This window comes from Eleutherodactylus coqui, chromosome 6, assembly GCF_035609145.1.
Source record: "Eleutherodactylus coqui strain aEleCoq1 chromosome 6, aEleCoq1.hap1, whole genome shotgun sequence".
Classification (NCBI taxonomy): domain Eukaryota; kingdom Metazoa; phylum Chordata; class Amphibia; order Anura; family Eleutherodactylidae; genus Eleutherodactylus; species Eleutherodactylus coqui.
Genome location: NC_089842.1, coordinates 32497872 through 32510948, shown reverse-complemented (window position 1 = coordinate 32510948; position 13077 = coordinate 32497872). Strand labels below are relative to the sequence as shown.

The following is a 13077-nucleotide window of genomic DNA, read 5'->3' as shown; positions in this document are numbered from 1 at the left end:
TATTCCAAAAAGCTATATGCGCCCCCAAGCTCGAACCAATAAAACTACAGCTCATCACAGAGCTCAGTGGATGGAAAAATAAAAAAAGTTATGGGACTTTGAATACAGGGATGTCATTTTTTTTGCCTTTTGAAAACAATGTTTTAGGGTGGGTTCACACGAGCGTGTTTCGTTGCGTGCATACGTACGCACGAAAACACGCTTGCATTTACAACAACGCATTCCCTATGGTGTGTGCACATGTCCGTGTTTTACAGGTGTGTGCCTCCAAAGATAGGACATGCGTGCACCATAGGGAATGCATGCATTGTTTTCAATGGTCTGCCGGCTCCCTGCATTCTTTTTCAGGGAAGGGCTTTACATATAAGCCCTTCCCTGAAAAAGAAAGATTTTAGTGTAAAAAAAAATAAAAAATTGCAGGCATTCTCTTCAATGGAGCCGCTGCTGCTGCCGGCGGCTCCATTGAAGACAATGGTCTGCTGGCACCACTGAATTGTTTTTCAGGGAAGAGTTTTACATATAGACTCTTCCCTGAAAAATAAAAATTTTGGTGTAAAAAAAAAAAAAAAATGCAGCCATTCACTTCAATGGAGCAGCTGCTGCTGCCAGCGGCTCCATTGAAGACAATGGTCTGCTGGCACACCTGAATTGTTTTTCAGGGAAGAGCTTTACATATCAGCCCTTCCCTGAAAATCAAGTAAAAGTGATTTAAAAAACAAAAAAATAGATACTCACCTCCCTTCAGCTGCTGGGGCACAGCCCCATCTTCTCCTGCTGTCCCCTGCACTGTGGTGCTGATCTATCAGCAGGTGGGGATTTAAAATCCCCGCCTGCTGAAAGAGCTGAATGTGATTGGCTGAGGTGCTCAGCCAATCACAGGCAGCTCTCCCCGAATGACTGACAGGTGAGAGCTGCCTGTGATTGGCTGAGCACCTCAGCCAATCACATTCAGCTCTTTCAGCAGGTGGGGATTTTAAATCCCCGCCTGCTGATAGGTCAGCACCACAGTGCAGGGGACAGCAGGAGAAGATGCGGCTGTGCCGCAGCAGCTGAAGGGAGGTGAGTATCTATTTTTTTGTTTTTTTTAAACCACTTTTACTTGATTTTCAGGGAAAGGCTTATATTCAAAGCCCTTCCTTGAAATCAATTGCCGGCAGCAGAATCCTCTACCGCAGCTGACACATGTGACAGCTGCTTTAGAGAATTACAGAATTCCTCTGCGGGGGACACAGCAGCGTCAGACAGGTAAGTAATTTTTTTTTTACACTACTTTTAATTGCTTTTCAGGGAAGGGCTTATGAAGCCCTTCCCTGAAAAGCCATTGACAGCTGCCGGGGTTTAGCAGGGACTTCTGCCGCTGTCCCCGGCTCTGTGGCGCTGCTGAGCTATCAGCAGCTGGGGATTTAAAATTCCCCGCCTGCTGGTAGCTCTGATTGTGATTAGCTGAAGCACTTCAGCCAACCACAATCAAAGCTACCAGAAGGCGGGGATTTTAAATCCCCGGCTGCTGATTGCTCAGAACTACAGAGCTGGGGACAGCGCCAGAAGTTGCGGCTGAGCCTCGGCAGCTGAAGGGAGGTGAGTATTTTTTTTTTTTGCACTATTTTAAATGGCTTTTCAGGGAATTGCTTATGAAGCCCTTCCCTGAAAAGCTATCGACGGGATGCGGCAGCAGGATTCTCTACCGTAGCTGTCATGTGTGACAACTGCGGTGGAGAATTGAAGAATTCCCTTTGCTGCATCTGCCACAGATGTGGCAGATGCAGCAGCAGGGAATTCTTTTAACTAGCGGGGGTGAAGGAAACATCTGAAGCATGCCGCAGATGTGTTCTTCATGCCCACTGGGGTCACAGCAGTTGCGGAGGGGAAAGTTCTTGTTTTTTTTTTTTTTTGTTTTGCACTAAAATGTTTCTTATTCAGGGAAGGGCTTATATGTAAAGCCCTTCCCTGAAAAAGAATGCAGGGGGCCGACAGAGCATTGTTTTCAATGGAGCCGCCGGCAGCAGCTACAGCTCCATTGAGAACAAGCACGCAGCTGTATTCATGCGTGTTTTTGCTCGTACCTAGGTGCGGATGTATGTACGCACCTAAGTACGCACAAAAACATGCTCATGTGAGCCCACCCTTATTGTGCAAGAATGGAAAAAATAAAAATATATATAATTTTAGCATCGTCTTAATTGTACCGACCCACGGAAAAAAATGTATAATGTTTTTTTACGTTGCATGATTAATACTTTAATCAACAGTCGGAAAAACTTTGGCAAATTGGTGTATTTTCTCTCTGTCCTCCAAAGGGGAAAAAAAAATAAAAAATTGAAATTGGTACCAATAAAAACTATAGATCGTTATTAGAGATGAGCGAACGTGTTCGTCCGAACTTGATATCCGTGCGGATATTAGGGTGTTCGGGATGTTCGTTATTCGTAACGAACACCATGCGGTGTTCGGGTTACTTTCACTTCCTTCCCTGAGACGTTAGCGCGCTTTTCTGGCCAATTGAAAGACAGGGAAGGCATTACAACTTCCCCCTGCGTCGTTCAAGCCCTATACCACCCCCCTGCAGTGAGTGGCTGGGAAGATCAGGTGTCACCCGAACATAAAAGTCGGCCCCTCCCGCGGTTCGCCTCAGATGCCGTGTGAGTTAGATGAGGGACAGTGCTGTTTGTACCGGAGCTGCTGTAGGGAAAGAATTGGTAGTTAGTGTAGGCTTCAAGACCCCCCAAAGGTCCTTATTAGGGCCACTGATAGCTGTGTGTTGGCTGCTGTTAGCAGTGGCAATTTTTTTTTTCTCAAAATCGGCTCTGCAGAGCGTTGCACCCGGCATTAGGGACAGAAGTGTTGCATAGGCAGGGAGAGTGTTAGGAGTGAGTGTAGCCTTCAAGAACCTCAACGGTCCTTTCTAGGGCCATATTTAACCGTGTGCAGTACTGTGCTGGCTGCTGTTAGCTGTGCTGCATATTTTTTTTTTTCTCAAAATCGCCTCTGCAGAGCATTGCACCCTCCATTGATACTGCAGGGAAAGAATTGTGTAGGCAGGGCCACAACACAGTTATTATTCATTGAATATACGCAGTGTGGCCTTTTGCTTGTAAAACAAGTGAAAAAAATTCTATTTGACCTGCCTCTGTCCGTCCTAAGGGCGGTGGACACGTGTCGGCTGCGTGTGCAACGTTTAAAAATCAGACGCACCCAGCTACGTTTTACTGCTGGCTTCGCCATTTGCTTTCCTTAATTGGGAAAAAAATACCAGCTCTGCCAGAGTTATAATAACTCTGCTACCCTCACGTTCTGTGACACATTAGCAGGGCCACAGCACAGTTATTAAACTTCTCATGTTCATTGAATATACGCAGTGCTGCCTTTTGGTGGAAAAAAACTGAAAAAAATTCTATTTGTCCTGCCTCTGTCCGTCCTAAGGGCTGTGTGTACGTGTAGGCTGCGTGTGCAACGCTTAAAAATCAGACGCACCCAGCTACGTTTTACTGCTGGCTTCGCCATTTGCTTTCCTTAATTGGGAAAAAAATACCTGCTCTGCCAGAGTTATAATAACTCTGCTACCCTCACGTTCTGTGACACATTAGCAGGGCCACAGCACAGTTATTAAACTTAGATTATTCATTCACTAGAGGCAGTGGGGCCTTTTGTTTTCAAAAAAGGGAAAAAATTATATTTGGCCTGCAGTCTTGCGCCAATTTATTTCCTGCCTGTGAAATCAAATCACTGGTAATAGAGCTCCTGATCCAGGTGTGTCGCAGCCGACTGCTGCGCGATTAGGAGAGAGGCACGTTTCTGGCGTCCCCACATTCATCGCCCAATTAATGGGTCCACGCGGTAGAAGGTTATTAGAAAATGAGCAGTGTGAGCAGGTCCTGTCCTGGATGGCAGAAAGTGCTTCGAGCAACCTATCGTCAACCCGCAGTTCTGCGCCGTCCACTGCTGCAAATCCGAATCCTCTGTCTGCTGCTCCTCCTTCCTCCCAGCCTCCTCACTCCACTACAATGACACCTGCTCAGGAGCGGGAACACTCCCAGGAACTGTTCTCGGGCCCCTGCTTAGATTGGGCAGCAGCGGTTCCTCTCCCACCAGAGGAGTTTATCGTCACTGATGCCCAACCATTCGAAAGTTCCCGGGGTCCGGGGGAAGAGGCTGGGGACGTCCGCCAACTGTCTCAAGAACTTTCTGTGGGTGAGGAGGACGATGACGATCAGACACAGTTGTCTTGCAGTGAGGTAATAGTAAGGGCAGTAAGTCCAAGGGAGCAGCGCACAGAGGATTCGGAGGAAGAGCAGCAGGACGATGAGATGACTGACCCCACCTGGTGTGCAACGCTTACTCAGGAGGACAGGTCTTCAGAGGGGGAGTCAAGGGCATCAGCAGGGCAGGTTGCAAGAGGCAGTGCGGTGGCCAGGGGTAGAGGCAGGGCCAGACCGAATAATCCACCAACTGTTTCCCAAAGCGCCCCCTCGCGCCATGCCACCCTGCAGAGGCCGAGGTGCTCTAAGGTCTGGCAGTTTTTCACAGAGACGCCTGACGACCGACGAACAGTGGTGTGCAACCTTTGTCGCGCAAAGCTCAGCCAGGGAGCCAACACCAACAGCCTCACCACCACCACCATGCGCAGACATATGATGGCCAAGCACCCCACAAGGTGGGACGAAGGCCGTTCAGCGCCTCCGGTTTGCACCCCTGCCTCTCCCCCTGTGCCCCAACCTGCCACTGAGATGCAACCCCCCTCTCAGGACACAGGCACTACCGCCTCATGGCCTGCACCCACACCCTCATCTCCGCTGTCCTCGGCCCCATCCAGCAGTGTAGTTCAGCGCACCGTTCAGCCGTCGCTTGCGCAACTGTTGGAGCGCAAGCGCAAGTACGCCGCCACGCACCCGCACGCTCAAACGTTAACCGTCCGCATAGCAAAATTCATCAGCCTTGAGATGCTGCCGTATAGGGTTGTGGAAACGGAGTCCTTCAAAAGTATCATGGAGGCGGCGGCCCCGCGCTACTCAGTTCCCAGTCGCCACTACTTTTCCCGATGTGCCGTCCCAGCCCTGCACGACCACGTCTGCCGCAACATTGTACGCGCCCTCACCAACGCGGTTACTGCCACGGTCCACTTAACAACGGACACGTGGACAAGCACAGGCGGGCAGGGCCACTACATCTCCCTGACGGCACATTGGGTGAATTTAGTGGAGGCTGGGACAGAGTCAGAGCCTGGGACCGCTCACGTCCTACCCACCCCCAGAATTGCGGGCCCCAGCTCGGTGGTGGTATCTGCGGAGGTGTATGCTTCCTCCACTAAAGCACCCTCCTCCTCCTCCTCCTCCTCTGTCTCGCAATCAAGATGTGTTAGCAGCAGCATGTCGGCAGCAGTCGGTGTCGCGTGGTGTGGCAGCACAGCGGTGGGCAAGCGTCAGCAGGCCGTGCTGAAACTACTCAGCTTAGGCGATAAGAGGCACACGGCCCACGAACTGCTGCAGGGTCTGACACAGCAGACCGACCGCTGGCTTGCGCCACTGAGCCTCCAACCGGGCATGGTCGTGTGTGACAACGGCCGTAACCTGGTGGCTGCTCTGCAGCTCGGCAGCCTCACGCACGTGCCATGCCTGGCCTACGTCTCTAATTTGGTGGTTCAGCGCTTTCTGAAAAGCTACCCACGCTTGTCAGACCTGCTCGTAAAGGCGCGCCGGCTCTGCGCACATTTCCGCAAGTCCCACACGGACGCTGCCACCCTGCGCACCCTGCAACATCACTTTAAGCTGCCAGTGCACCGACTGCTGTGCGACGTGCCCACACGGTGGAACTCTACGCTCCACATGTTGGCCAGGCTCTATGAACAGCGTAGAGCTATAGTCGAATACCAACTCCAACATGGGCGGCGCAGTGGGAGTCAGCCTCCTCAATTCCTTTCAGAAGAGTGGGCCTGGTTGGCAGACATCTGCCATGTCCTTGGTAATTTTGAGGAGTCTACCCAGGTGGTGAGCGGCGATGCTACAATCATTAGCGTCACCATTCCTCTGCTATGCATCTTGAGAAATTCCCTGCAAACCATAAAGGCAGCTGCTTTGCGCTCGGAAACGGGGGCGGTGGAAGACAGTATGCCGCTGGATAGTCAGGGCACCCTCCTGTCTATTTCTCAGCGCGTACAGGAGGAGGAGGAGGAGCATGAGGAGGATGAGGAGGAGGGGGAAGAGACACCTTGGCCCGCTGCTGACGGTACACCGGCTGATTGCCTGTCATCCTTTCAGCGTGTATGGCCTGAGGAGGAGGAGGAGGATCCTGGCAGTGATCTTCCTAGTGAAGACAGCCAAGTGTTGCGTACAGGTACCCTGGCACACATGGCTGACTTCATGTTAGGATGCCTTTCTCGTGACCCTCGCGTTGCACGCATTCTGGCCACGACGGATTACTGGGTGTACACACTGCTCGACCCACGCTATAAGGAGAACCTGCCCACTCTCATTCCCGAAGAGGAAAGGGGTTCGAGAGTGTTGCTATATCCTTGCGGACAAGCTGATGGTAAAATTCCCAGCCGACAGCGTTAGTGGCAGAAGGCGCAGTACCGAGGGCAAGGTAGCAGGGGAGGTGCGGAGATCGAGCAGCATGTACATCCCAGGCAGTGCAACAGTCTTTAAGGGCCTGGCCAGCTTTATGGCTCCCCACCAAGACTGTGTCACCGCTCCCCAGTCAAGGTTGAGTCGGCGGGAGCACTGTAAAAGGATGGTGAGGGAGTACGTAGCCGATCGCACGACCATCCTCGGTGACGCCTCTGCCCCCTACAACTACTGGGTGTCAAAGCTGGACACGTGGCCTGAACTAGCGCTGTATGCCCTGGAGGTGCTTGCTTGTCCTGCGGCTAGCGTCTTGTCGGAGAGGGTGTTTAGTTCGGCTGGGGGAATCATCACAGATAAGCATAGCCGCTTGTCAACCGACAGTGCCGACAGGCTAACACTCATCAAGATGAACAAAGGCTGGATTTCCCCAGACTTCTGTTCTCCACCAGAGGACAGCAGCGATACGTAAGCAATACGTAGGCTGCACCCGCGGATGGAAGCTACGTTCTCTCTCACCATCCAAAACGGGGACATTTCTGCTTCATCAATCTGTGTCTAATATTCCTCCTCCTCCTGCTCCTCCTCCTGAAACCTCACGTAATCACGCTGAACGGGCAATTTTTCTTAGGGCCACAAGGCTCACTCAAATAATTTTTCTGAACAATTTTTATAAGTTTCAATGCGCTTAAAAGCGTTGGAACTTTAACTTGAACCAATTTTTCGTTACACTGGGCTGCCTCCAGGCCTAGTTACCACTTAAGCCACATTAACCAAAGCGATTCACCTGCCATCTTGGTTGGGCATGGCCAATTTTTACTGAGGTACATTAGTACTGTTGGTACACCAATTTTTTGGGGCCCTCACCTACAGTGTAATCATAGCAATTTGTATGTTCTTCGCCTGCACTCATGGTACAGAAAGGTATGTGGGGTTGGCCTACACTTTAGCTACATAAATGTAACTTGGGCCTTGGCTATACTAAGGCTACTGAAATGGAACTAAGACTGCACTCCCACTATACTGCTGCTTCAGAATTGTTACTGGGGCCTGTCTTGAGTGCTACTATTGCTGACGTGGAACGAAGACTGCGCTCCCGCTATACTGCTGCTTCGGAATTGTTACTGGGGCCTGTCTTGAGTGCTACTATTGCTGACATGGAACGAAGACTGCGCTCCCGCTATACTGCTGCTTCGGAATTGTTACTGGGGCCTGTCTTGAGTGCTACTATTGCTGACATGGAACGAAGACTGCGCTCCTCCTATAATGCTGCTACTGATATGTTAGTGGGGCCTGTCCTAATGCTACGGCTGAAATGTTACGAATTCTGGGCTCTGCCTATACCGCTGCTAATGGTATGTCTCTGGGGTGTGGAAACAGAGGCTTCCCAAAGACATGATGGCGGCGAGGCCATTTCCCACCAACGCGGTTACTGTTAAGGTGCATATAACCACGGACACGTGGAGAGCACACGTAGTGCCTCAAAAACATCCCCCTCCTCCTCCAACAGGGAAAACATTCTTGGCAAATGCCTTTGCATTGGTTCGTCTGGTGGCAGTCCAAGAATTTCACCTTTACCGACACAACAAGAGAACCCCCACATCATCCCCCCGCCACGGCCCACTTAATCCTGGCCGCATTCCGAAAACCAACAAAATACAACCGTGCTACTAGGTCCGCAGTCACCACCACATTACCACCAACGCGGTTACTGTTAAGGTACATATTACCAGTCTGACTGGGGCATGCAGACACCTTGACAGAATGAATAGTGTGTGGCACATAGGTTCCCCATTGCTATGCCCACGTGTGCAGCTCCTGATGGCGGTGGCACAGGATTATATTTCTCATTGCTTCTTTACAGCATTGTGGGCTATCGCCCCGCCCCTTTTAAAGAGGGTCGCTGCCTAGCCGTGCCAACCCTCTGCAGTGTGTGCCTGCGGTTCCTCCTCATGGCAGACGCACTTCTAAATAGACATGAGGGTGGTGTGGCATGAGGGCAGCTGAAGGCTGCGCAGGGACACTTTGGTGTGCGCTGTGGGGGGGGAGGGGGGTGGTTGGTCAGCATGTAACCCAGGAGAAGTGGCAGCGGAGTGTCATCCAGGCAGTGATTGTGCTTTGTTGTAGCTAGTGTGGTGTTTAGCAAAGGTATGCCATGCTAATGAGGGCTTTTCAGAAGTAAAAGTTGTTGGGAGGGGGAAGGGGGGGGCCACTCTTGCCGGTATTGTGGCTTAATAGTGGGACCTGTGAACTTGAGATGCAGCCCAACATGTAGCCCCTCGCCTGCCCTATCCGTTTCTGTGTCATTCCCATCACTTTCTTGAATTGCCCAGATTTTCACACATGAAAACCTTAGCGAGCATCGGCGAAATACAAAAATGCTCTGGTCGCCCATTGACTTCAATGGGGTTCGTTATTCGAAACGAACCCTCGAACATCGCGGGAAGTTCATTTCGAATAATGAACACCCGAACATTTTGGTGTTCGCTCATCTCTAATCGTTATGTAAAAAAACAAGTTGTTGTATGGTCATGTTGAGAGAAAAGTAAAAAACGGAAGGCTTTTAAAAAGTGGAAATGAAAATTACCCCTAACGTTGTAGTGTCCTTAGGACCAAAATAGGCCATGTCACTAAGGGGTTAATAAACCAAGCGATACGATCAAGCTATGCCCTTCAACCTGGTAATGGGGTCTTCTTCAGGCATGAATGAAGAGCATTCAAACTATTATGTATATATGAAAAGAAAGAAAGATAAAAAAAGGTATTAGCAAAGATATTTTCCAGCCAAGGATTATTAGAAACAAAAAGCTGCCAACATAAAGGAACAATATATAAAATATTCCATCCTGTAAACTTCTCTTGTTTCAGGATCCTTTACAACTGTTAGAGAAACAATTTCAGCAGTAGAAGACACAGAATGACTGGAGTCAGGACGACTTTATGGGCACTTATGCCACCACTGGTGCAGGTATATGTAATTTTGGTTGTTGATCCTCCATTGTTATAGGACTGGCTTCCAAGATCACAGTAGGACTTTGTTGCGCATCCTCGCATGGCTGTTTTGGTTGCTCCTGTAAAGATACACGAAGCTTTTATGTACCACAATATGAGGCCTCATAAATGAAGATTGTCCAAACAAACACTGGCCTTGTACACCATAAAACCAACCAAAGTACAGCTATTTCATAAATTATAGTGAAAAATAAAAGCTTTACTGCGTTTGGGCAGATTTTACTCTGATCAACGGCTGTCATAAATGAGGTTTATTTAGTATATGCTTTCTTACTTAAAAACCTGATAAGCTATAAGATGTTTGCATGTGAAAATGGAAAACCTTTTTCTTTAATTGGCCATACTAGTAACAGCAAATACTTTTACTGGCCCCCAAATGGGCAGTCGAGGACTATTTAGTTCACTAGTTCAGTGTTGGTAAGAAATCTTATGTAGAGATTAGAGATGAGCGAGTATACTCGCTAAAGGCAATTGCTCGAGCGAGCATTGCCTTTAGCGAGTATCTTCCCACTCAAGATGGAAGGTTCGGGTGCCGGCAGCGGGCAGGGAGCTGCGGGGGAGAGCGGGGCGGAACGGAGGGGAGATCTCTCTCTCCCTCTCTCCCCCCTCTCCCTCCTGCTGACAGCCGCTACTCACCACTCGCCCGCGCCGGCACCCGAACCTTCCGTCTCGAGCGGGGAGATACTCGCTAAAGGCAATGCTCGCTCGAGTAATTGCCTTTAGCGAGTATACTTGCTCATCTCTACTAGAGATCCTTCCAATCTTAGTCAATGATTCCCTATAAAGTGAAGTTAAAAAATAAATTAGTTATTGAAACCTGGTATTTCTGTTGTCTGGAGAAGACACATATTCTCATCCCCTGTGCATTGGATAATATCTGAGGTGTAACACGAGGTAGATTGGGCAGAAAAGCAGGATCGGCAGATTACTCCATTGGGGTTATGGTTTTTTGTTGGAACTAGAAGCGAAAGGAGAAATGAAATAAAAAGATGACTTGTATTCACAGCACATAAACCCTATGAAGAACCTTCATCACCCACCCTTCTCTGTGATGTCCCTCTATTAGAGCCTATTACCATCACAATCAGGACACTTCTTGGTCACCTTCTCTATACAATAGGAAGAAATCCGTGATTTTCCATGCAATACACACCTTCAATGTTCTGATTTCTTCAAATATATAAACTTAAATTTTAGTGTTTTAAACACAATAAAAATTATGTAGACATACAGAACACAACATATAGCACAGTCCAATGACTACGTATATCTGATCAGATGTATTGTTTTGTGTCTAGTTGTAGTGTTCGATCAAGATGTACCTAAAACCAAACCATGTACTGATGTACTGTCTCAATATAGATAGTATACTATTTTGAGCTAAAGATAATGTAGATACTCATGGGTAGAGTACCAACATATAGATACCCAATTATAGTATCACCACTGTCTGGGGGCTTAACAGTACAGTGAAAAAGTGATTGAACTGTGCTTATGTGCCTACACACACTCTACAAATAGTTGACTATGGGGATTTGTTAGGTAGGTAGACAGAGGTCTGTCAGGAGGCAATCTACTATCTGCCAGGAGGCAGGAGGCTCTGTCAGACCTCTTTGTTATTTTCACTTTATTATGTTTTTATGCTGCTAAACAAGACATTAGCCTAGACTATTAGTTAGGTGAAACAGACAGAGTCTTATAAAAAAGAGATAAACAGGGGACAAAAACATATTAGATACCTGATCTATAATAAGACAAAAAGAGAAAAAAAGTACATTTGTCATCTGGTCTCTTTTTGTCTAAGTCTGCTGGATCCCTCCCAATGATTGAGAGCAAATGTATCTGAATGGTATATGCTGTCATTAATGTACATTGGAAGTTTCTAGTGTCCAATGTGTGCTGTATTATATTCAGTAAAGGGGAGTTGAAACCCCTTGGTGATTAACTGTGAGTGATTGCTCACCAAATAATAGTCTTGTTTTATTGGGTTTTCCTATATCATAAAAGTGATTCCTAATGAGTTGAATCAAACAACAGAAACGCGTCAAACCAGACCAAAAATTAGGGTGCATAGACCCAAGAACCAAAAATGATTGTGCATAAACCCAAATCATAAGATCTTGATGAAGGATCACATTGAAAAATCCATGGCTATAAACCTGCTTGGGCTGAATAGTGTATTACTGCAGTGGAGCTAAACACTTAATACATCAGAGTGGAATTAGGTGTAAATAGGAAGACGCCATTGTGAGGTATAAGCGGGGAGTAATATAGGTGAAAGATCTATTCAGAGGACTAGGTGGCTTGTGGTGGAAGTCCAGTATTCCTATATTTTGGATCGGTGGGCCTTGGCAGTAGACAGTTATCAATTTAACATTCTGTATACATACTTCTGTCTTGCTACAAATATAGTTCATGACAGTTGTGCAATAAGTACTTCCTACATATGAAAGTATCTGTTTTTCATAACTCTGCTGACAAAGATGGAATTTAGCCCGTAACCAACATGTATAAATATATTTGACTGTCCAGCTGCATGCACTAATACGGAACTAGGAATCAGACATGGACAACCGCAGCTACCGCAGAAATTACCCAAGCAATTTTACTGGAAACGTATGCAAATAACATGGGAGGTTTGTGCAATTTATAGTTCATGATGTAACATCCAATCATATCGAAGGAACCCCACGTGGCTCCAAGACAACCCATTCATTTCATCCACCACCTGATGGCCAATCACAGATGACCGGAGGATGGAAGAATTGCAAGATGCTTATCCAATAATTAAACAATACGTTGTATCTATGTAATCTTTGACCTGCCCAGATGGGCGGATTTGTTAAACTCTTAAAATAGGCTACACGCCGATGATTAAAGTTAGAATTGAGGAAGCTATGCATGCTGAACCTCGTGTCAGTGTGGGAACTTCTTATGCGCATTATCAATTCAGAATTAATATGGAGGGCTGTAAACATTCCAAATTGAGTAAGCCGTGATTCCGCAAAGGAATTCTACGACATTGGGAAGCTCAGAGCAATATTGGGGGAGGCATGGAAAGAGCACATTGTAGCCGGATCTAATAGGCCAGAGATAAGTGCTTGGGTTGCACTTGCATGAGTATGTTCTGGGTGTCATTTGGGGTGTGGACCACTAGGGGGTAGTCCAATACCAACTTAGAAGATTTGTCAACCATTGCCTGTACTGCTGCCACTGCAAAAGCAGATGAGGGAGCTCCTCAAGTCACTGGATCCACCCTCATGGCTGTGGTTGTCCTTCGTGCTTTTGTGTCAATACTGTCATATAGGCGGCAGTATGAAACAAGGCCCAGAAAGGTGCGGAATTTGGCAACGGGTGTAAGTACAGGTATGGCCTGCAGAACTTGGTTAGTCTTTGGAGGCCTCCAGGCCTTACAGCCTTCTGCAAGAGAAATTAACAGTGAAATTGTGGCCGGTTGGCAGTTTTTTCCAAAGCATCAGCACACAGCACCTAACATGTGTGGCTGACCCTT

General features: G+C 47.9%; 1 protein-coding gene across 1 annotated transcript in view; it reads right to left on the bottom strand.

The window, feature by feature from the left end:
• Positions 1-9057: 9057 nt before the first annotated feature.
• The window catches only part of LOC136633519 (uncharacterized), a 46986-nt gene continuing 42966 nt past the window's right edge, over positions 9058-13077 (bottom strand). The window contains exons 4-5 of the mRNA XM_066609279.1: positions 10384-10524; positions 9058-9625 (exon numbers count right to left, since the gene is read on the bottom strand). Coding sequence (XP_066465376.1) covers positions 9438-9625; positions 10384-10524 — 329 coding nt within the window. The 3' untranslated portion in view covers positions 9058-9437. The remainder of the gene's footprint in view (positions 9626-10383; positions 10525-13077) is intronic.